Source organism: Pempheris klunzingeri, chromosome 3 (genome assembly GCF_042242105.1).
Source record: "Pempheris klunzingeri isolate RE-2024b chromosome 3, fPemKlu1.hap1, whole genome shotgun sequence".
In the NCBI taxonomy this organism is placed as follows: domain Eukaryota; kingdom Metazoa; phylum Chordata; class Actinopteri; order Acropomatiformes; family Pempheridae; genus Pempheris; species Pempheris klunzingeri.
The window spans coordinates 20,332,539-20,357,988 of NC_092014.1; the positions used below are offsets into that span (position 1 = coordinate 20,332,539).

Here is a 25,450-nt window from a genome sequence, read left to right on the forward strand (position 1 = left end):
AAGGTATAGTCTTTAATACTTTAGCCCCAATGTCCATTTAATACTGGGTTCCACCACCCATCCCATATACCTATGTGACTAGCATGGCAGTGTTTTCTGTACTCATGTAAAGTGTTTTCTCCTCATCGACATCTGTACCAACAATCCCAGCAATCTCTCCAACATTGAGTCACATTTTGTCTTTGATTCAGCACTCAGTGAATTACACCGATTTGAACTGCCGGACTCAAATTAGACATGACTTCTTCAATTTCCAAAAGAACCCACAAAAAGGACGCAGACTGACAGCCAAAACTTGTCATTGCCTAATTGCCCGGCATCAAAATATCTGTTTATCAGGAGTTTCATGGGTTTCGTGTGCTTCTTTAACCTGGCTAAAAGTTGATTATATGAAAACAAGATCGTACACAAAATACTCAAAGTTTGGATTTGTTTTGAGCTCAATCCTAGAACAGAAAAGCCTGCTATGTAAATGTGACTCAAGGATGGTCACAGTGGTCCTGTGAGAATAAGAAAAATACAAAAAGGACATTAGCTCTGGCTTGGCTGTCCATCTGTCTCACTTCCTTTGCATTTTGCTCTTGAGAGAAACTACAGAATGCATTTGCCCAAAACTCTCAGATTCAGCTCAATACAATAATTTCCACTCTTGGAAGGCTGTTGGTTTGGCCCGGCGGAAAGGGAACCTAACCGTATTTCCTGATGCGTGGCTGAACAAACTGAAGTGCTTCGATTCATCTGGGGCCAGGCTAATGTGCTAGCAGCTAATCTGACAAGAAATCACGAGCAGGCTAAAATCAACCGTGCTAGCTGACTGGCATTTCTAAGTACTGCCAAATATAGAATTACTACATGGCTTCAAGCTCCAAGGGCTATACACAAATAAACACAATTAAATTTCATTATTTTTGTAAGAGTGCCAATACTCCTGGCAAAGACAGACACATAGCAAGGCTATCGTGTTAGTGGCTTTTTGTAGATTCAGTATTCAATGATGAGGCCACAGATCCAAAGCCAATCCAGGCACTAGTCATACACACACCCCAGAGTCCCTCAGGTGAAAATAAACTGAGCCAACAGACATCAGATAAATCTAAGAGAAGATAACTGCATGTTGGGGGAAAAAGAAATCTCTCTCAACAGCTATTTTGGTGGCGTTGAGAAGCAGAGATCCTGAGCAAGAGGAAATGAGCTGGCAAGCGGTGAGCAGAAACACAGACCCCTTCACACTTAACACACCTTGGCCTCTCAGTGTTTTTGGCTTCAAATTTAACTTCAGCATTCAAGTCCGAGGCCAGAGCAAAGACATGGAGCCAAATTTAAATGAGAGTAGCTTGAGGGGAATTTTTCACACACGAAGGAGGTAAGCGGCATTGGAGGTTCAAGAGTAGTAAGAAACAGATGATATCACCAAAAAACTGGTGTAGGGAGAAACAGCAGACTGAGTCGACAACCAGGTTGAGGATGAATGCTGTGTTTTGGGAATAGGTGGAAATCCCCCATGTCAAGTATGGATTAGGCAGGATCTCATGGTATGAACAACAAGGAGTCAAGGGAAACATGAGCCTGGTCATGGCTGGACTACTGACCTCCCCATTGAGACCAGGGGGGGGGCGTCCAAAGGAGCTGGCTAGTAAAATAATGGGGTATAACTGAATGTGAGTAAATCTAGACCATCTCTATCATAACTGCATTTATGCCTGCCTGTTATCAGTAGTCTTGTGCTGTTTCTAATGCTATGCAGTGAAGCCAAAGCAACATTTTTCAGATTGTGGAAAATAAAGTTCCCAAACTAACTTTTAAGGTTATGATTTGTATTCATATGATAAAAACAGAGCTGATGAAAATGTAGCATTTACACTGTGTGTGTTGCATTCTGTTATAAACATTTAATCTGAACAACCCACTCAACACCTAATGAACGCTTGATTGTCCCATTAAGGGAATCACATCTATGTTGATGTCATTTTCTGATCTGTAAGTGTAGTTGTAGAAATTCAGTGTCAAAAGCAGTTGGAAGTGTAGGTACATGTAAGTGTCATTGAGGTTAATCTGATTTTTTGTCAAATTATATAATTCTGGGTAGAGCTATAGAGTATCGTACCTGTATATTCATAAAGGCCACAGCTACCATCAACTCTAAGCACCTTGTGTATTGTGCTCTTTCTGAGGTAAAATGGCAGAGAGGCGATTGTGTGATCAGTGCGACATCCTAAAACATTGCCATTCAAGTGTCACTTCAACAGCTAGTTTGTAACGAACAAAGCTGGGGATTTTACACACAATCCAGAAAACAAACTGTATGACCAGTATGTTTTGTTTACTTTGTCAAGATTGCTATGAACATAAAAGACAAAAAATAACTGATTCTGGTGGCCTAACTCCTTAACAATAATAAACCACACAGCAGCAACGTCCCAAACAGTAAAAAAGGGCTTTTGACTTCTGAAAACTTTTTCTTTATCGGGAAATGATCAATTTGATTTCATTATCTGGTTCAAAAGCTCCAACTCACCCTGGCACGACTTGCCGGCCTGGCAGTGGGTCATGTGGTTGAGGACGTTCTTCATGGTGCGGCAGTGAGGCAGGGCGCAGGCCCTCACCTCCCCGTTGGCCTGCTCCCGTCGCTGGCACTTGTGTGCATGAAGCAGCAGGACCAGCTGCTGCTGGATCAGCTTGCGCTTCTCTGGGTCGGCTGTGGGGCCTGCCGAAGGCACTGCCACACCACCACCGCCGGCCAGTGGGAGCATCGCTGTCTGCTGCTGAGGCTGCTGCTGGAGCTGCTGCATGGTTGGCAAAGTAAAAGGCAGACAAATGTCAAAGTTGTACTGGTTTAAATCAATGCCTTCAGCACCAGAGATGTAGAGAGGCAAAGTTTTGCTGGTCACTTCTGGTGAGATGATTCTCTATCCGTACTGACCACTTGTGTTGTGCTCCAACAATTAATCAATTGGCAAAATGTAACATACGCTAATAATATATCTAACATTCCGGTTATAGCTTTCAAAATATGAGGACTTTGCTTTTCTCCATTTTACATAAAATAGTATTTTGGGTAATTTAAAACAGATTATTTTCATTTTTTGTACATTAATCAGAAAAATGTATTAAGTACAAAACATGTCTGGACCTTATTGGAGAGTAAAAAATGTATTTAATGGAAAAGAGTACAAAGTGCAAACTTTTACCAATTACCAACATGTTGAGCACCAGGAGCTGCATACGTTTGTATAACTCTCTCTTAAGTGAGACATGTGCCTGTTCAAACTCTTGATCCTGTTTCTTTACATCAAGTGGCAAATCAGCATCTGTTATTGGGTCAGTGGCCTTTGGGGCTGCCCATCTGACATTTAATGAAGGCATACGAGTTAAAGTCCAACTGAATTAACATTTAGTCATCCCTTTTATTCCTCTTTTTTTATGATCAAAAAGGGAAGAAAACGGGTCTTTGAGGAAATATCAGAAATACCTCTTTTCAGTCAGCTGGAGAGGCATGTTGTTGTCTGTTGTTTGAATGACCACAGCCAGCAGGCTGCCACAGTGCCAGTGTTACATTGTAGAGAACGAGAGACAAAGTAAACAAACTTGCGCTGTAGCGTATATGGCGCGGGCAGACTGCGTGTTGTTAGTGGTCACTCATTCAACAAGCTAAGCTGCAGGACAAGGTGTGTGTTCATGTTTGTAGGTTAGATAAAAGGGAGATTTTAGCAGAAAGCTAATGAGGGTTGTTGTTCAGAGTCTGTGGCTGTCGTGTAGAAGGCTGACTCAATGTAACCATCTGCTTTGACCTTAGATAGACCGCTGACATTTATTTTTTTTAATGCAAGATTTGATTGGCTGTATTGAAATAAGGTTTCAGTCTATGTAGACAGATGCCTTACAGTATCCCATAAAATGAATACAAAAAAAAAAATTGGTTTCAAAATGAGCAGTTATGTGCTGTAGCAGATAAAAAAATAAAAATAAAAATTAATTAATTAAAAATTAATTTAAAAAAAAGAATTAATTCAATTCACACCAAGCAAAGCAACATTTAAAGCATTCCAGGGATTCTGGTATCACTGGATGGAAATTATAGTACTGCAGTGCGGCAACTTACGCTTCAACAGTTCTTACTTGTACGATATGGTTAATACTGCAACACGAATTACAGAAAGACATATGCATGTATATTGGAGTTGAAGGGTTGGACACATCGGCATGTATAGTATGCCGATGTGTCCAGTATAGTTTATTTCAGCAAACAACAACATTTCTGATATTATCTGTAAGGTAACATCTAAATATGTGTAACAAGCACTAACCATGTTTGGCACGCTAGTGACAGCAGCCCCTTTGAGCTCATTGGGGAAGGGTGGCAGGCTGTTGGCAAGGGCAGCCTTGTTCTGGAGCTGCTGCTGAGGGTTTAGCTGCTGGCCGGGTCCCGAGGCACCCTGACCGTAGGCCTGGGCCCCAAATGGACCCCCATTGCTGCCGAGGCCCATCTGGAAAGACGGACAGATGACAGAAAAGTTGATAAAATGATTTAGCTGCATTTGTTTCACAGACTTACGGCCTGAATCCTGGACGCCTGATTAGGAGCTTGGTCCGAGAGTTCATAGGTTTTAAATATGTCATTTTACTTGATTAAATTTGACTATTACATGAATAGCAGCTAACATCTGTCTGAAAACTACGTGGCACTATTAGCAACACTGTTTCCATAAACAAAAGACTCAGCACTGTTTCTCAACAGCAAACAAGCACAGAACAAGTGGATTAGGATTTACTTGGGGCTTATTATTCAACTATATTTGTCAAAACTGTACCAACGTGCCAACATAGGCTCCACCTTTTTTTAATGTCAATTTGTCACGACAAGACCCCCTGTGCCAATGCAGGCCCCATCATAGCTGTGCCAGGATGACTGCGCCTGGTTGAGTCTAAAACAGCCCATGCTCTGGCACCGTGACAACTCAGCATGACACCAGCTATTGGCATGAAGGTCTTCTCCATCCGTCAACCAGAAACAATTTTAGAATTGTTTCTGGTTGACGGATGGTGGAAAAGGTTAGCCTTTTCTCCTCCTCCTCCTCTCTTCTTAAGCTAATCAGAAGTTTGCAACCAATGAAACCTCAAGAAATAACAAAGATTAAACATTACTACTAACATCTGGTGTCTGCCTGATCTACCTACTGCAAAGTCTTTCTTCCATTGGCCACTTTGGCAGGTCATAACTTGGCATTCCTATTCTCAATATCCTGTTAGGCTGTAGAACCATTAACCCTTTATAGGGCACTCATTGAAATACTTAAAAATTCAAAATTTCAACCCTAGACCATTGCTGGAGGTCATTACAAGACTTTTAAAAAAAAAAAAAAAAATTCAATTTATGGTGAAAATCAAGGTCAATGAAGTTACCATATATGGTTTCTTGCCGGTCTGTCATGTAGCCTGATTGTCGCTGATTGGCTTGGAGAAATCTCGTAGTTCTACTGCCTCATGGTGAGGCAAGGGGCGGCATTTTGAACTCCCACTGAAGTTATCAAATATGGTCCCTTGCCCAATAAAGGGTTAAAATACCAAACTGTTAAGTTTTTCATAAAATGACTTGCTGTAGAAAGGTGATATGTACTTTGAGTCTTGACTTGTTTATTTTTACTCTACATATATTGGGATTGATATCAATACTGCGAAAACCATATTCATAATTATATCATGACACTGATACCAACCATATTGCCCAGCCCTATATATATATCAATGAGCTGAACTGCTTTATGGAATATCTACAGGAATTTTGCCTCAGTGTGGTAGGCACCATAATGTAATTATTTGTTTTTATTATCATTGTTATATTCAAACTACTTTTGGTTTTGCAGTTGAATTTCCAGAAAATGTACCCACTGTGATAAAAGAATTTTTCCCATATGGCCCACCAGCAACAAGAGCCATGACTGCATACATTGAGATGTCAGGCACCAGGGGAATAAAATCCTTGTTAGTGCCATGCTTTACACACCGATCAACTTGCTGCTGCTCCCTCATCCACAGCGCTGCTGGGAGAGCAGACCAGACTCTGCCATGCCAGGCCAGGCTGTATCTCCTCAGGCTGTTGACACCGCTCCAACAGACCAGATAAAAAAGACCCAGCTGAGACGACCAGACACTGGCAGCCTTTCAACACAGCTGAGCAGGCGGACACACACAGTTGCACACACACAAATGCACACCCCCTTCGCTGCGCTCTTCCCATTCAGTCCCCCACTCTCCGACACACTCCACACATCGGCAGGCAGGACAGTTGCCAACTATCATCTCACCGCTCGGCTGCCAGGCCCGACTATTCAGCTGAGCTGCCCTCCCTCTTTCTTCCTAAATGCATTCGCCCTCTGTCATTCAAACTGATTAAGTGGTTTACAATACCTGTCTTTCCCTTCGTGACTGACAGGGCAAACAGACGTCCAAAAGGCCAGAGAAAGCGAGGGGAGTGTTCATGCTTATACAATGACAAAAGGGGCATGGTGCAGGAAGGAGTGTGTGACAGCAGCATCTAACCAACACAAATGCCCAAAAAGAGATTTACTACCAGTGATTAAAACACAACAAAGGCGGTCACACACAAAAGACTGGGTCTAGTGGTGCATTTTCTCTAGAGGTGTTGGTGACACGATCATCATAGGAAACCGGCTGCACTTACACCACACACACACACACACACACACACACACACACACACACACACTGTTTCATTACAGACCGTCTAGTACACACTTGCACGTCAGTTTTTAATCTTTCTTGTGGTTAGAGCATGTGTACACAGTATTTGTGAATGAATCTCACACGAACACGAACGTTCACTATCTCTCCCAAGTCTTCTCTCAGTGGCTCACAGCATTTGTTCGTGTGTTGTGGTTACGTACCGCTTCAGTGTTTTGCCTCTGACAGCCAGTAAAATAGATGGCTTCCTACTGATTTCCTGTGAAACCACATTGGTGGTAAGATCACATACAAGCAGCCAATGACACTATGAACTAACACACACAGACAGACACACGCTTGTATACTTTAGAGTCCCAAGACTAATCTGAATGACTGAGCAGTTGACAGTAGTGTCAATATTAGCTACTTGCCAAAAGTGAGGGTAGAGCTGCCAAGTGGTGAGTGTACATTTCATTTCTGAACAATCGGAGCACTGGAAATGAGCGGACAGCGGGAAGACACTGCGCTGATGAACCAGAAGAGCAGCCAGCAGAGCATACACAGATGCATACACTAAACATACTTGTGTTGCTGTAGTGAATGTACCAAGTCATTTGAGACTAAGCCTGAGTGGTGGTATGGCCATGGAGCATCTCCTCTCTCATTAACCAGCCAATTAAGAGCTACATAAAACTGAGCACCAGTAACTAGCACATACACACAAATGCATCTTAAAAAAAAAAGAGAGAGAGAGTCACTGTATGCAGCCCCCACTCATAATATGAGGGTAACTGAGGTTGCATGAGCCCAGTTTGAAACAGTCATCTGAGGTAGAGCAACACGTCCCCAAGTTCAAATATGGTGACAATACAAATGATCAGAGGAAGCACACAGCTGTCCACACCCTTGCCCAACCAAAAGTAGAGTTGGCAATGACCAAGACCAATGTATTCATCCTCTAACCATAGCAAACTGGAAAGAAGAGAGGAGGTTATGACAAAACAAACAAACGTGAAACATAACTCTGCCCACTGCAGAAGTCATTCATGAATATAGACATGGATGGAGGTAATGTGCACTAACGGCAGCAATGCCAATAAAACTTGAGGCAAGTCTATATAAAAAAGTGATTTTAAAAAAAGCTGTGAGAATGTTTTATGGAGGTAGGAAAAGATTTAACATGTTTATTTTGGATGAGTTTAAAGACGCGTCAAATCTTTACGCGAAACAAAACCTTGTTTATTTACAGCACAGAGATGATACTTAATCGAAGGGTGATGGAAAACACGTGTGACTCACCTTGTTCATGTTGCCTGCTTGCTGTGCCGCGCTGAGGGTGGCGTGAGCCCCCATCTGCTGCCCTCCCTGGGTGAGTGTCTCTGCCAACACACTCCCTGCTCCTCCTGGTCCTGGTGCAGCTCCCTGCATTGTCTGTCCCTGGTACTGCATTCCTGCCACCCCTGCTCCCCGTCCTCTCCCGGCTTCAGGTCCGAGACCACCATTCATCACCTGCCCAGGTTGGGGCTGCCCTCCCTGGGCAAGAAGCCCGGCATGGCCCTGGCTATTGTTAATCATGGCCTGGTTGAAACCTGCCGTGTTCAAGCCCATTGTTGCAGCATTACTGTTGTTGTTCTGTCCTGTTACTCCAGTTGGTGTTCCTGCTTTTTGGGCCTGGGGGGACGGGTGGTTGTTGGGGGAGCCCTGGCCAAGGGGGCTCTTCCCAAGCGGTGTGCCGAGCTGAGGCCCAATCCCGCCTGGCTGAGGGCTAGCCGAGTTCAGCCCTGCGGCCGTGATACTTGAGGTGCTACCTGCTCGAAGGAGCTCTGAGAGCTGCTTGTGTTTGGCTGCTGCATCTGGGACAACAGGGGCACCGCCGCCGCCGCCAAGGCCCACCGGGGTGCCACCTGGTCCACCAGCTCCAGGTACTGCTCCACCGTTTGAAGGTATTCCACCCATCAGACTCAGATCTCCTCCATTTGGGATCAACTCATCTGGAAGGTCATTCTCCAAATCATCCCAGGACAGTGACCCCAGATCTAAGAGAGAAGGAAGAGGAAGGAAAATTAAGACACATTTGATCTAATCTGAGATAAGTTTAACAGCTTTACACTTTTTGTATTGCACTGAATTGCCTTGAAAATATTTAATAGAGTCAACCATTTATGCCACTCTCACTCTCCTAAACCACACCACCTTTGGGGTCATTCAATAGACTTGTACAAGAAGCATTTAGTGCCAAGTATGTATATTTTCTCCATGTACCACTGACAACTCGACCCACAATTCAGCAGATGACCGTAGGTGTCAAAAATCTACAAATATCTTCTTACTCCTCCGCTGACCCTCCTCCTCAGTCCAAATGTATTCTCAAATATGGGCTATTAATGAGCCAACGTGCTAACTGGTGCTACACTGTGGCCTAGTCCCTGCGGCACATGACGGAAACAAGCAGCACGGTGATAATAAGAGCATCGCTACCGGCTGACAAACACGGTGTGACAAGAGAGAGAATTCAGCAGCACTCAAGGTTCCTGCTGAGCGGTGGAGGAATATTTGTGTCACACCATCCAGGGGTGTGAGCATAATGCTGAGTGCCATGGGGAGCCATAATTTGTTTGAGATGAAGTGAGTAAGACAGCAGGAAAAGAAGGGAGGTGTGCGTGCATTAGGGCTGTCCTCAACCAAGCAAATTTCCTCGCTCACCGACTCTGATGAGATTTCCACCTTAGGTATCGAAATTTGGGTCTGAATGACAAAGCATTTTTTGATATTCTGTAGTGTCCAAGCAATTCAGCCAGCGCCATAAAACTATCAAAGTTCGGTGGCCAGTCCTGACTGCAGCTGTGACTACGGCCTCAGAGGGAGGCGGGGCACATGTGCTTTTCAATATCTTATGGAAGTCACTGTAAAAGAGTAAAAGTTACTGGGGTTTACCTTCATGACTTGGCAGAGGTATGTGAAAACTCGCACTGTAATCAGAGTACCTGCAGCTTTTCAATTAACTCAACCACCAGTGTTTAGATCCTGTTTACCCACTACTCTTTTGAAATATTATCTTATAAATCACTGAATAAGAGTAAACCTGCTGCAAAATCCTTTCAGTTAGCAAGTTACTGTATTGTGGGGATATTTTGCATGTTAAGGACACAGTTGCGTGCATGCTAACCAAACCAGCTGAAGCAGTGCAGGGTCATCCATCAAGTTGAACCCAGCTAAACATTTTTCCTTATAGAAACGGCAAGGTGCTGTGGTGGCCAATCTAATATGTACAAGCACACATTTGTGACAAATTGAGCCTTGCATGACTTAAGTGGGATAAAAAGATCGCCAGCTAACTCAGTTCTTAAAGTGCGAGTGGAGCATAGATTTATTCATCTTTGATGAAGTTATCATGTAAAACAGCACATTTGTATCTTGATATAAAGCCAAAATTAGTAGAGGTCATTATCAGCATGCATGTGATTGGCCGGTAGCACCTGAAGAATGCCACTTTATCCAAGACAAATCCAAATTACATTAAGGTCATCAGTTATTCTCAAAGAATTAACAGGGACTTGGTCTCACTGCTACACGTTGGGAGAGGACAGAACAGAGCAGGCCAAGTGAGGCAGTCAGCCTCTCCCATCTGCTGCTGCTGGATGTCTTCATTGACATTCAGTCAGAATCCAGCCTTTAATGAGGGCACTTGGCCTACGCACCTCCTTGAGTAAACACAGCCTCCCCGATCTGCCGCGCTAGCCCGCTGTCAGTCCCTGGCATCAGACAAGCAGGTGCTCCATGTGGAGGAAGCTTATTTAAGGCTGAAGGGACCATCCGTCTTTCCCTCACTTGCTCCTCTCAGCCCCTCCTCTCTAACCAGCAGCCACATGGATGCTCTCAGAGCAGCAGCATTGAATGCTGCTGCTCTGAGTGCATTCAACCACATGTGCTCAGGCCTGGTCCCGCATTCATTTCTGAATGGGGACATACACACACTCTGTGCGACCTTGCCCCCAGGCTCCTTGGCTCGAGACCAAAAATGCAAAGCAATGTTTTGGTTAGGGAGTACCACATGCAGTCAGGGGAGCTAAATCAGGGGAGGAGGGGAGACAGATTTGGAGTACGCTTCTCCTCTTGAGGCCTTCTTTTACTCAATTTTCTTACTTCCACTGGTTTCTCATTGCGCTTATTCTTATGTTCTTTCACCCAATTATCCCCCTTTGTTGACTGGCTGATCGCCATACGCCTCTCTACGTTTTTTTTGTTATATCCCTCGTGGCTCCTGTCTGGGAGCTGGTGGCTATAAATACCTGCAAAAACAGCCACAGCAGTGGTCCAGACTGGGGATGTCTGTCATGTTGCCCGAGGGCCGAGTGTCTGGCCTTAGAGCGACAGGTGCAGCATGCCTGGCATTTCACTTGCTGTTGAGTATCACAGCAGGGAGAGCAAGAAAGCCACTTAGTGCTGCTTTTTAGCTGGACAGCAGCTACAAACTTGAAGGTCTGTCCCTGCCTGACTGAGTGATGGAGTTACAGCATTGGTCCATTGAGTGTTGGACTTTTCCCATTGGCCACTGCACTTTCAAAATTAATAGGCGCGCCACTTTCAGACAACTGCTGAACTGAGGTGAGCAAGGCTAGCCCAGACATTTCATACAAGAAAATTCCACCGATTACAACCAAAACCATAGATAGATTTTTGGGGGAATTACCTCCTGCAGCTGAATGGATTACCCACACAGTGGAGCTTTATGGGACTTGGAACTGCAGTCAAGCCAGCAGTCGTTTGGATTTTGATGTGCATCTATTCATGCAGTACCAGTGCTTGGAGCTGCCAAAAGGCTTGTATTTCAGCAAACACGCCTGACATTTGATATAGATAAATAAAAAAACTACATTAAATATTATGCAGTATTTGAAATTCTTGTTTAATATGTGATGTAACCATATAGTTCAGAAAGAAAGTCACCTCAAAAGGACATTGTAACAGAATGACAATTTATTCATATTTCAACATTAATAAGAATAACTACAGCAGCTTAAAAAAAAATTTTCCTTAAGAAAGTTTGCTTTCAATAGCATCCTGTTCAGAATGACTACAACCATGTAACATTTGAAGTAAATTTACTGTATGGTTTTAGAGAAGGTTAGAGTGGAAATCACCTCTAATTATATTATAAAAGTGACAGTTTCCTTTTAATCCAACTAACCTTTATAAATCATGTATTATAGTGACTAAAACTTCTATCTACTATTACTGAATGTCATTTGCTTTATTATACGTTCTCTTTCAAACTGAACATCTTAACATATGAGTGCAAAGTGTTGTTATTGCAACTGCATTTATTTTTTGACTCAAGGGTAACCTGACCATGTCATGCAATAGTATTGTTTAACAATAATTTAAAAGGTCCTTTGAGTTGGTAATAACATCTGGCATTGGAAGAAGGTGTTGGGGGGAAAAAAACCTGGTGATCTATTCAGTTACGGTGGTATGGATTATGACGGATTTATAGAGGATTTCACTGAATGCAGAAAAACTGAGTTTCCATATGACCAGTGACTCGGACTTCGGGTTTCAGCATTTTACACAAATTGGGCTTCAGCGATTCATGCAGGACTTAACATCGCATCCGTAGATAAACGTGTCAGCTACGCAGCATGCAAACCACAGCGGCTTTGTTTACATTCCAGTTGGCAAGCTTAGGCCAAGTCCGAACCATTGCACATGAAAAATTAATCACAGTCAGCTGAGTTTAGAGCTGAGCAGTACCGCAGTGACAATAATGAGTCAGATAATATCCTGTAAGGCCTGCTGACATAGTGTCATTAGAACACACTCACATAAAAGAGGAAGGCTGCCTATCAAACACAATACAGTCGATTATTTGTTTTACGGACTAATCAACAAACTAACTTAGCTGCCACTTTATTAGGTACACCTAGCTAAAACTAATGGACTCTAATGCAGCAGCCCTACAATAAATCCTATCTTCATGAGGGTTATAATATTCTGTTTTTGCTGAAACGGATCACACGAGATCCAGATCACATAAGATCATGCGTTATATAAACACCGCCATGGAAACGGTATTCTCACATTTCTATCAGTGGACATATTTTTCCTCCTCTTATCTCTGAATGTCTAATAGTGAGTGAAATCACCACGTCTTCTGCCAGATTAAATTAAATTAACTTCGATTAAAATGGTGCACCTTTTTCCAGTAAGAAACCTACATAGGGAGCAGTGGATCCATGTGGATCTGTTGTAGCACGAAGGCTTGGATAGGAATGAGGCAGCCTATGGAAACTTCTGTCACACACCAACATGTCTTTGTTAATCAAGAGAGCAGAATATGACACACATTGGGGTTCACTTGCTCCCAACAATGTGCGTTGGGAGACTCTCCAGTGTTTTTACAAAGCTAAACATGCTTTTTACAGCTGATGTATCCAGAAAATAAACAACTAAAGGATCATAAATGAATAAGGATTTACATAGCTGATAAGGACTGACAACAACATGTTTCGATCTCCCTTCATCCTGATTCTACTGCGCCCTCTTCTCCTGTCTCCCGAGTTCAAGACAACGCAGATGCTGACTAAGATGAAGGTGGGGTTTGTTCAAGTGTTCTTTTTTCTGATGACTTTGATTTTAATTTGTTATTTCTGAACCTGTGATAGAGTCTGGGGGGTGCATGGGCAGGACCTCCACGTGACAGCTTCAACCACAATCACTACTGCACAAACTCAGGCGCCAATTGCTACCGACAGCGAAATATGGCAACACCTGTTTCCAATATATTCTGATATATGTGCGTTGACTTTTGTACAGCGGAAGGAAGTACTGACGCACTGTCTGTTTCTATATACAGTCTGTGCTCTAACAGGTTGTGAACGCAACTTTGACATCACCAGCTTTTAATTGCTTCACACCAGAGGTTGTACTGTACGCTGGTAAAAGGCACAGCACTGTGCCTTTACTGACCAAGCAGCACATTTCAAAGTTTGAGCCGCGGATATATTCTGAGTTAGTTAGCCTGAAACTTGTCTTTGGACTGCTGCTTCACCTTGGTAACGTTACAGTTACCTGTCTGAGGATCCAGAGGATCACTGGCAATGGCGTCTGCGCTGCTCCTTTCACACTTCCAATACTGCTCCACTTCAGATAATGTAGATTTTAGTTTTAGCCGGCAGTCCCCGTTTACATACCTTGAAGTGCATATAATTGAAACCAGTCTGTAAATGTTAGCAAGAGATGCTGCAACAGCGGAGGAGGCTCAAAGCCTTGTAGAGGGAGCGAGAGAGTGTGCCAAGTGTGGTGTCCAGGACTCGGCCGGTCCGTCACACATTCTGCCCTTGTGCAAACGCTGGCTGGACATTTTTAGACTTTGCTGTAAATGTGTGTGGGAATTCCCTGCATTATTAGCGCTAGATCTCTGGGATTCAATGAAATTATGCGCAATACCTGCAATTCCGTACTGATGTTCAGGCTCTGACTTTGTGCTAAAATAACCAGTGGAGCTCCTCAATCACTGCTATTTCCGGTAATGGATTTAATCAGTTCTCCATCTTTTTTTCTCCCCTCAGATTTCTATTTTCATGTCACTCTCTTGCTCTGTAAAAATTCGTTTTTTGTCTGGACCCCTACTCCATGTATTTCCATGTGAACTTCTTGAAAATCTAACTTTATATCATAATAGCATTCTCTTGCTTCTCATCCTCTCCAGGCTTTACGCTTCATATACCTGCTTAATTATTAAGTTGAAGTGACGCAATGACACATTTGCTGGAATGAGCAAGGCCGTCTCTCCCAGTACAAATGTGAGGGGGTTCAGTTAAATGCAGATGCGGGAGATTTAGTGATTATGCAGAGCTTCATTTCAAGTCTGCCCACAGCAGCTGGACAGAACTGTGTTTTCCAAGTGCTTTAGGACAGACCAGAATCACTAAAAGATGTATTGTGCTTTTCATATATTATAAAATTGTAATGGAAAATTTTCATTTGCAAAGCCAGCTTTTTTTGTATAAATGTTTGCACAAACAAGAAGCAGAATTTTCTAGGTTGTCTACAAACACAAAAATTTACTTTTACAGCCTCACTCTCGCTTTTCTCTACCTCACACACAGATGCGCGCAGTGGAGAATCAGCAAAACTGGCAATACTGGCTAATGGAAACAGATTGTGTTATTAGAGGGGGTAACAAGCTTAAGTACAGGCACAGACACGAGCGACACGCAGCATTTTAAAAAACAACCAATAAGCCCATGCTGCAAACTAAGCCAGCTAAAAAAAGACAGCGTTGTCATAAATGGTTTACATGGAAGGGGTAGGTGGGTGGTGACACACCACCCTCCGTCTCCCCTTGTCCGCTCCACTGCCACTCCCCCCTCTCTTTCTCAGGGTTTTTCTGGTTGCCCGCAGGCAGAGGCATAAATGGCTCCATTAGCAGCTGCGTCATAAGCTTACTGTCTGCCTGCTGGGCATTTAAGTTGCCATTTGCACAACAGCAAGCGAACATTTGGGTGTTTAGGGGTGGGTTCACTGACATGGCCATGACTGACACATGGAGATGACCTAAGATCTCCACAAGGCATGTATCAAATATTCACTAGTTAGGTTTTAGCACACTTGTGGCTTTGCCCAGCATGAAGACAAACACAGAAGATGCTGGGACTCACCCACCCCATACTTACACCCTCTAACTTAGCCAGAGAAAAGAGGTCAGTTAGCTTATGACCATCAGCTATTTACAAACTATTATTAAAATCCATTCGTTTATCAAAACGGCTGTAGCCAGCAGCTCTGGATGCACATTAACACATTTTTTCATCAACAGCCACTGTCCCAATTTGAAATAAACCACTACAATGTCAGCACATCTTAATAAACCCTTTGCGCACTGCCTATGAATGCATTTGTGGACAGGGGGGCAAAGGGAGCTTGGGGACCCTGCAGGGTGGCACATGGCCAGAAGAGAAAGACGGCCACTACAATAAGAAGTGTCCTCCCCATACGCACACAAAACTTGGCTGCATAAAATCATCACAAATACGCAGATGCTGCAAGCCTACATGCTTTAGGACACATAATTATGAAAACACTCCCCATGGGCTACATTAGACCCCAAGATGGGACGTGCAGCTCAAACCAGGCTCTATTAGGCTCTACTACAAAAGGCAGAGGCCAAATGTCAGGGCAAAGGTGTCCCGCTCCCAAAGCCCCAGGCATGAGAGTCATCAAAGGCTGAAAGCCACGTCTTTATCCCCAGTAATTTACAGCTGATGATAGTGTATCCCGGTGCTGTCCCATGGGGTCCGTTAGGTCCCTATTGTAACTGGCAGACCTATAGGGAGTAGGCGGGACACGTTTAATGATTGATCACTGCAGACATGTGGTGCCTCTGCCATGTGTGATGGGCGGTGTGATTCACTGTTGTTGTGACAGCTGCTTTTGTTGACAGGCTGTCCAGCTTATTAGTTTTATTGCAGACTTGACAAAATCAAACTCAATAAAGAACACGTGCCATGTGATAGACGTGATACTCTCCAGAAAGACAAACGGCGACAAACACATATCGAAACGGACGTCTTACTGCATGCATTATAAACATCAGCAACAGATCTACATTGCTACAACTTTACTTGCATGTGATTCCAAAACATACTTTTTTGGTCCAAATTTAAGACTTTTTTTCCCCTGTAAAAACGTGTTTGAACAGTGACAGTCCCATCATATTTACAGACTCATTTTAAGGATTCACAAAAGCAGACTGAATAAGAGCCGGCTTGTGTTCCAGTGTCACATTAAAGCCGCATTCATCATTTTTCAACCACTTGAATGTGAGCTGCTTAAGCCTTATTCATCTTCTTCTTAATTTTGCTAGTTTCTACCCATCCATCTTACAGCCATGACTGCTGTTGTAAAACAGTCCCAACAGTGTCTTGTTAACCCAGTTTAGTCTACAGGAGCTTTTTGCCTGCTTATGTTACACTATGACCTTTTAAACTTGTGAAAAAAAAGTTTGGAAAATCTTTTTTTAAGTTTCAAACCAACTGCTTGCAAGAGTCAAACAGGAGTGTAAGTTTGTACGTGTGTGACTACATTTCTAAAGATTACTACATGGGTACCTATGTCCTTTAGTTAGTTATTTTTATTTACTCTGTTTATTTAAATGCAACAAAACATGTAAAAAAAACCCGAAAAAGTATTCAATACAGTATGACAGCATGCCACGTACGGTGTGTTTTTTCAAAGTTCTAAATGTTTTAATACTTTTTTTTAAAAAAGTGTCTGAAAACTAGAATTAAAACTCATGCAGCCGACACACCAAACAGAAAGGCACGTCCTGATCCCTCTTACTTTCAGAGATAGATTTCTATCATGTATTCCAACACATTTCATTTCAAGAGTGCATGTGTCCACAGAGAAGCGCCACATAAGAAATCTTGCACTTGGTGTACTCATTCAGCAATAAAATATTTACTGTGCAATCAAAGGCCGTCAGATCACATCCAGAGTGATCTGTGGGTACATTTGCATGTTTAAGGGTGCTGTGGCCAAGCAGATGACGGTGTTTTTGTCTCTGCTAATTCATGTTTTATACTTGGTAGCTGAACTGAGCGTCAGTATCAAACACCGTTTGTCAGTCGCTCTTTTTTTCTCCCTCTTGTTGGCACGCCTAATCATTACGCTACACAGAACACTAAACACAATTAAAAAAAAAAGAAAAGAAATCTCTCTTCAAGCAAATGAAGCCGATTTAGACGGGCCAGCTTGGAGATCTGATGAACTGTATTAGATATAGATTTCTGATCCACAGTATTGCATGAAGTGAAGTGGCATCTGATTTCAGAAGAGGTGAGATTTTTGAGCAGACTTTGTATTATTTGAGCAAACAAGATACTCAGGATCTAAGCCAAAAAAAGATCTGTTACATTACAGCTTCCTGCCGTAAGCTTTAATAACTGCCAGTTTGTCCACTCATTTACAAGTAGTCTAATGCAACAGCTCTGCAAGACATCCAACTTTATTACCTTAAACAATGTTCAATTTTTGTTGCTTCAACTATTTTAGAGAGGTGCTGATTTAAACATATGGTCCTATCAGAGGCTGCAGTTTGTGGTGCTCTTAAACAGTATTAAACCTCATGGGGGCAGAGTTTAAACTGTCATTAGGACTACATTAGTACGAAGGTGCCTAATAAACTGGCACTTGAGAATAAAGGGTAGATCCACGCAATTACACGCTCACCACAGACCCAAACCACAACACTGCAGTAAAAGCACAGTAACTACTACCAGCAAGCGGCTCAGCACACCTAGCTGACCTGCAGGCTTTAAACCGTGCAGCACGGGTGATCGGTACATTTGAGACGGGGGGGGGGGGGTTGGGTGTAAATCGTAGTGAGATTGGTGTTTATATGTGCAGACAGAGTTGAGGCCTGTACCTGGTCCATCAGACGCTGACAGGGCAGGTGAATTCAGCTTCGGCCGCTTGGAGTTGGGAGGTCCGACGTCCAGCAGATTTTCAGCCATAGTTGTCGTCTTGTCCGGCTGGTTGTTTAAGTTGATAAGTGTGGTTACCTTTTGACGGGGAAGTTGCTCTATCCACTCGAACCTTCCCGGTTAGCACATTAGCAAGCTGGTAGCCTGCTAACGTTAGCTAACTGGCTAATAGCTAGCTAATTGCCTGCTACCAGCTAAGTTAACTGTTAGCGTTAGCTACTCCTTGCTGTGAGAGTCAGTGTCTTTCAAAAGAGATGCAATAGCGCCCCGCTTCGCCACCGCCATTCACCCCATGATAATCCAACACCCAACACCCACATTATTATCGTTAAATAACCCAAAATAAAATATTCCCCATGTACAAATCGAACTTCAAAATGACAGTCCAATAAAATCGGGTGGACTGCTGCTCTCCGGGGGAAAGGTCCTAATTTCTAGATGGTCCAAGTACCCATTTTGCGTGACGTCAAATTTCTTCATGCAAAAATCGCGCGAAGCTCCACAAAAATGCACAATTGCATAAAAATGCTGTATTTTTGCAAATCACTTCGAAAGTCACGACCTGGTCTCCGCTTGCCCACGGTAAACAATACTGCTCCCGGACGGCGACAGGGGCTGAATCGCCGCACTCTGAAGGGGAAATCAGATATACGGAGCTTTTTTGCCCGACGACCACCGATCCAATTCCCGTTTTTTCGCACAAAATGTCTCCGAGGCGATGTTAAGATTTCGTTTTCGGGGGAAGGACGCTGTCATATCGCGGTAAGGATGCTCGATTTCTACGTAAAAACCAGTGTTGGACCGAAATCCTAATTCCGAGCCACGACAAGATGGCGGCTGTTGATTCCTTCGATACAAAAAAGTTTTTTTTTTCTTTTCCAGATCGGCGGTGGAGGGGGAGGGGCCGCGCTATCACGCCCTACGTGAAAACACCGCTCCCGTCCGCCGCTGGGGGCGCTGCAGCACCGCCACAGACACAGACACACACACACAGGCCACAAGTCAGCTCACACATTTTTAAGTGCGTTATTGTTAAATTACACACGACACAAAACTGAGAAATATCAATATTAGAACACTGAATGTTAACTACAATATTTCATGTATGCTTTTCTAATTAAATATTGCTCCGTGTTATGTGATGAGTCAGACTAAGAGTCTTGTAAATTATGACATCAGCTTTAAATGAAATGTAAGAGTTAGTAAAGTGTCATAATGATGTCAGGGTTAACTGTCTTTTATAATTCAAAAAGGAAAATAACTAAATAGGCAGGTGTATCACAACCCAAACTCACATTATATATTCTGTAGTTTAAGGGAAACATTTCACAGGATCTGGATTTTGTTTTTAAAATGATGCTAATGTGATTTTCTGCATCACAAAGGTAAAGTAGAGGTTTGTGTGCTGGTTAGTCATCCATGGAGATGATCAGAGCTGCAACATTAATACACAAAAAAGATGCCAACACTTTTTTTTTTGCTAATATCCTTTTAAAATCAAATTTTACAAGTCTCCTCTGTTTCGCTCTTATTTTCCCCCACTTTATGGTTGGTTTGTTTTACTTTTGTTTTTCTGCTTAAAGTGAATAACTACAAACGTCCGAAGCAATGAATTAACTTATACAGGTCCTGGGGGTCAATATTTACTAAAATAAACCATGGACACACACATTTTAGTCATCAGCTGGCTGGTCTGAAAGACCACATCTCTGATTTACACAACAAAATGGCAATTCACTCTGATTGTCAGGCTAACTTGCATATATGGTTTGATATGAACTCATCTCTTTGTTTATACGCAACAGTGCACTCAACTGTTTTTCTGCTTGGAGATTTATTTCTCTCACACTGAAAAGAAAGAGTAATAAAAGTCAAAACACTCACACTTACTCAAATAGACACACATTGAATCAATTTGATAATACGTGTCTCTTTTTCATTCTTTTTCTGGCAAAGTCTGACACATGCACATGTATAAAAAAATCATATGTGACATAACATAACTGCATATGTACAAACACTGAGTGCTTTGTGCAAATGTGTACAGATTACGATCATGTGTTGATAAATGATACATGGGTAATGTGCACAAAACATACATAATACATCTCATTCATTAACATAAAACGAATACACATAGATTTGAAATCAAACAACTCTGTCTAACTTTTGTCCCAGTGTAATAAAAACACATACGGGTTGAATTTATAGCACATTTATAGTAAGATGTGGATCAGTCACCATTTCAATGGGGGATCAGGCGATGCCATTTAAACAAGTGCTGATGAAACACTCAAGGCCTTTACGCATTACTGTTCTGTCACAGGGCAGAGCCGCACTTCTTCAACAAAAATTGCACTTGGCTGTTTTCATGATTGCATTGGGGTTTTTTTCAACTGCAGAGCTGGGGACATTTCTTTCCCTCTGCCAAAACTACAACAAACCTCGTCATACACACATTATCATTGTCACAGAGGGACAAAATCCAAGTGACCTTAAATGAGCAAAGCTTGGTGATTTGAGGAATCCTGCGTGTTGCCAATGCATGCTTAACATTCGACATAGTTGTAGATAATAACTGAATAACTGAAATCAAATAAAAGGATGGTAGTGTGATGCAGAGTCGGAACTAGAAACGTAGCGTATCCAGCAAAGAGGAAAACTGCTCAGTCGCTCCCATGCAGACAAGATCACACACACACACACACACACACGTCTCCCCCCACCACATCACAGATCACAGAGCCAGCAGTGTTCACTTGAATATTTTATTCATACGTGTGTATAGATGTGCGCTACTGGAGAGGTGGTGTACCCATCAACCTGTGGAGTCCCACACCTCAAATCTACTAAGGCTGGTTTCTGTCACTGCTGAGCACACTGAGGCCTGAAAATCACCAAAGATTCTCTGACAACATGAGGCAGAGGGGTAATCTGGAAAACGTGAGAGGAAAAACAAGAACATTTCTTCAAAACTGATACCTGATTTTCTCATCTGTTATCATAACTTTGTGTGGTTCATTAGGTTTGGCACACTCAAGCCATGTTGACAATTTATTTTAAGAGTAACGAAAGAGATTTTAGCCGAGGAAGGCCTTTTTGTGTCCCAATCTAGAGTGACAGCTTCTGGTGAAACTTTGGATTTTCAGGGTACTTATGCTACTAAAATTATCATGATTATTTGATACAAATAATCCCAGCTCACGCATGCTGATTAAACATATTCCTAATCCAAAAGGCACTGGTTGAGGATGTTTGGAGTGCACAATGGCAGAGGTAAACAAAGATGCTTTTTATGCTACAGATGAACACGGCTACATAAATAGAGATGGTTCCTCCCTCGTCATGTCGTCTTGGTGTCTACGTGTGTGGCCACAGCATCTCAAGGAAAGATTCTTTAGCCCAAATATTGGCCTCTCTCTAAAAGATGTGGCACTGATGTGTGTTTACAATATAATTATACAGATTTCAAACTTCAGGGCTTTCTTTTCTGCCCTCTAAAGAATGCAAATTTGTGAATGTGATCCCTCTGACAGCAACAGTTTAACGGCGGCCGCACAGTTAATCGATTTCCTTTTGCATCATATTACAGTGATCTTTTCCGTGTCACTGACTTGGATTAAAGGTTAAATATCTTCCTCACACACATACAGGCACACGCACACACAAAGTACGAGGAGGAAACAAGTGCTTTCTGCAGTAAAAACAAAGCATGAAGGGAGCAAAGACCAAAGAGAGCTACTGCGAGAGCTGTTCGGTGGGAACACCACCACACTATTCCAGGTGACCGGGTTAATGACGGAAGAATCAAAGAACTGAAAAAGAGATAAAAATATATGGACTTTGTACAACGAGCATCATTTTCCTCAAACATACAATCATCTATCCTCAATTTGAAAACAGCATGATTAAAAAAAAACTTTCTGAAAACCAAAATACTCAAAAAATACAGTCATACTTTTAGGCACCACAAAACAATCAGCTAGTTTAGGTTGCACTGCACCTATAGATCACTCAATTAAAGTGGCACAATTTAAGTATATCGATACAGTAGAGGGCCCCCTCCGTATAAAGGCTGTGACAAGATAAAGTTTAAAGTCCCACCCCTCTTACAGCAAACCACACAGCTAAAGGCAGACGATACTTACCTACTGAATAAATCGATAGTGATGGACTGACCGCTGTTTGCTTTTTCTCCTGGCGATGAAGGCAACGAATGGAACGTCACAAAATTTGAATCTTGAGGTTGTACATACGGTACTGTAGAAACTGACTGATCTGTGCTTCGACACTTTCACCAACAGCAATGTGGACCACCCTGTCACCAACCGAGAACTACACAGTGATTGTCCCTCACAGTCCCACTTCAAGTGATACTCCAATAACAATCTTTAGAGCATCAAACTCTCGGCACGCTGTAGGCTTTGAAAGATGAGCCTGTTGTATTTTTCTTATTGTTAACAAATCCAAAACCAATAAAAGGGTTGATCCTACAACAGGTATTGTCTTGATCTTGTGTGTTACCTTGTGTGGCTAAGTGTTCCAAAAACTAATAAAAACACAGTGAGCCGCACTGTTGCACTGGCTGACGTGTTCCTCAGTTACAATGCATTCTGGCTCTGTAGTTTAATTTTGTGTCAGTCCCACACATATCATCCTGCTGCTGTAAAAACTCACTAGTACACCAAATCAGCCACCGAAAATAGTCTCCAACAAATGCACTATATAATGCAGGGTCCGGAGTGGCGTGCTGGTCTACGGGGTTCAGGTGCAAACCCTGAACCGCAACATCCCTCATTTGGTGTATGGCGTGGGACCGTTGTTTCATCCCCCATCTCGCTCCCTGCGACTGCGACTAAAACAAGTATTTAGCCACACTTGGGTGGAAATGTGACTGGAGCCACTGAGCTTACACATGGACTGCAGAGATGTGCTGCGGGATCGGGTCGAGGGGATTCTGATCGCATTCATCACGCTCCATTTCGGATCAAACTACAACCTGTTTTACACCAATCTTACAGGTCTACAGGGGCTGAGGGTTTCACAGTCAAAAGACACATCTCGGGTGGAGTATCACTTGAAGTATTTCTAAAGTGCCTTCCTGCTTTTGTGATGATCTCACTTTTTAAAACCACCTTTTCTTCTAAATGTACAGCATAAATTCCCTTATCCGATTTGATTTTGTGCTTTTGATTGTACTTGTTGCGACAGACGAAAACTCTCTTAAAAGCTATTTCACTGTAATAACTACCAAATACAAGTGGTCGAGAAAAAACACTGTGCAAGACCTGTGCTTAAAATGTGCATTTAGCTGCTACACAAACTAAAATCTATGCAGCCTGCTTTGGAGCGTGTCTCCTTTTACCGAGACTCTAGCACAAATGAATACTGTATTAAGCCCTCATGTCAAAGCAGAATACATAAATTAACACTGCTTCATGTGATTCCCTCATTCTTCCCATAATTCCCTGCTCAGCCGATCATGCTGCACTGGCACTTATATAGAATCTAAAATTATTTTCCCTTAAGTACGGTCAAGACTTTGATCAAGTTAAAACAAATGATATGGCACAACAATAATGATTTTTTTTTTTTTAAAGAAATACTTGCATTGAAAATAAAAGCATGGAGTAAGAAACCACAGCATGTTCTGTAGTCTAAGATTGTTAAAACTTTGTTCAGTATTCATATTTGTTTGTTCACTGTTCTAGTCCTGAAGGCACTTAATAACAAAAAACGAATGAGAAAAAACATCAACAACAACACCAACAAAACTTCCTTCCCTTTGAACCCCCTTCAGCTTTCTCCCATATACCCTTCTGTGCTCAACACAGGTCTAACCCCCCCAGCACTCAGGCGACATTCCCATTTTTATAGCCACTGTAGCCACTGTTTGTGTTGGATTGACAATCTCCCTCCTCTTCATCCGTGCCGAGGACACTTCACCCATGCCTATAGGAAGGGAGATCCTGCCCACACCTGGAGAGGCCGAAGCTCGGGGCAGCAGAGGGGCAGAAGACAGGGCAGGAGAAGAGGAGGCATCAGAGACGAGCATAAAACTCCTCGTTGAGTTTTGTGAGCTCATTGGCATCCTCCTCTTCATCTTCCTGCTCTTGAAGTGCAAGAGGAGCAGGCTGCACCTGGGAGGGCACTTGTGCAGCGCTGGGCTCTGGGCCTAGTTCAGAGTGGGGAGGAAGGTGGAGGTCTGTGGCAGGGAACTGCCCAGGGAGGTGTGGAGCGTCCCTATAGCCTTCCTCCCTCGCCTCTGTGGACTTAGCTTGGACAGGCTCAGGTCCTGCTCTTGAGGGCCTTACAGCGAATTGTGGTTGAGGAGGGAGTGTGGAAACAGAGGAGGAAGGAGGAGGATAGGGGGAAGAGGAAGAGGCAGCAGGGAGAGCTGTTGCCTGGGCAACAGATCCTGAAGTCTTACTGGCTGTTGATGCCACAGACGAGTGTCTGACGCTGGCGCCCAGCTCCGTTCGATCTTGACTTATACTTTCTCCACTTTTTGGGTACAGAAAGGTCCTCATTTGACCTTTGCCCTTAACATTCACTGTACCTCTATAGTCAAACTCTAAGCACATGGCACTGAGCACAGCATGGCTCTCCTCGCTCACCTGCACCCGACACTCCACGCCGGTGGAGTCCATGCGGCTGGCGATGTTGACCGTGTCTCCCCAGATGTCATAGAGCAGCTTAGTGGTGCCAATCACCCCTGCCGTCAGCGGGCCATGGTTAAATCCAATGCGGAGCTTAAAACCAAAACCGAGCATGTTCTTGTTGAAGTCATCTAAGACGCCCATCATCTCCAGGGCAAAGTTGAACAGTGCCCTCAGGTGAGCGTGAGGAGAGTCGTCATCATTCTCCGCCAGCTGCCGGACATTCAGTCCGGACGCTGCCATGTAGGTGGCACCGATTGTCTTGATTTTTTCAACACTTTTGAATTCAGGTTTGCGAAGGAGCTCATCAAAGTCTCCAATTAGCTCGTTGAGGACACGGTAGCACTCTTTTCCGCCCTCATAGCTCTCTTCATAGAACTCACTGAAGTTCACAATACTGGCAAAGATCACGCCGACACTGTCATGGTTCTTGGAGTAGCTCTGGGTCACCTGCGGAAACAAAGAGACAAAGATGGCCGTATTACAATGAGCTCATGTTAATAGTTCAAATATTCTGAGCACTAAAATGAACACTAAACTGAACACTAAAATGTGATGATAGTGATGATACAATGGTTAAGATTCTCATCTTTCATCTCCTTCATGAGAAAAGAGAAGAATGTG

At 43.1% G+C, this 25,450-nt stretch overlaps 2 protein-coding genes across 5 annotated transcripts in view; both read right to left on the reverse strand.

Annotated features, from left to right (window-relative positions):
• The window catches only part of crebbpa (CREB binding protein a), a 39,950-nt gene extending 20,950 nt beyond the window's left edge, over positions 1-19,000 (reverse strand). For both annotated transcript variants that reach the window (XM_070828454.1, XM_070828452.1), the window contains exons 1-4: positions 18,110-19,000; positions 7,981-8,717; positions 4,305-4,484; positions 2,516-2,783 (exon numbers count right to left, since the gene is read on the reverse strand). In XM_070828454.1, the coding sequence (XP_070684555.1) occupies positions 2,516-2,783; positions 4,305-4,484; positions 7,981-8,717; positions 18,110-18,197 (1,273 nt within the window). In that variant the 5' untranslated portion in view covers positions 18,198-19,000. The remainder of the gene's footprint in view (positions 1-2,515; positions 2,784-4,304; positions 4,485-7,980; positions 8,718-18,109) is intronic.
• Positions 19,001-20,332: 1,332 nt separating this feature from the next.
• adcy9 (adenylate cyclase 9) overlaps positions 20,333-25,450 on the reverse strand; it is a 38,438-nt gene continuing 33,320 nt past the window's right edge. For all 3 annotated transcript variants that reach the window (XM_070855119.1, XM_070855127.1, XM_070855111.1), the window contains one exon: positions 20,333-25,276. In XM_070855119.1, coding sequence (XP_070711220.1) covers positions 24,209-25,276 — 1,068 coding nt within the window. In that variant the 3' untranslated portion in view covers positions 20,333-24,208. The remainder of the gene's footprint in view (positions 25,277-25,450) is intronic.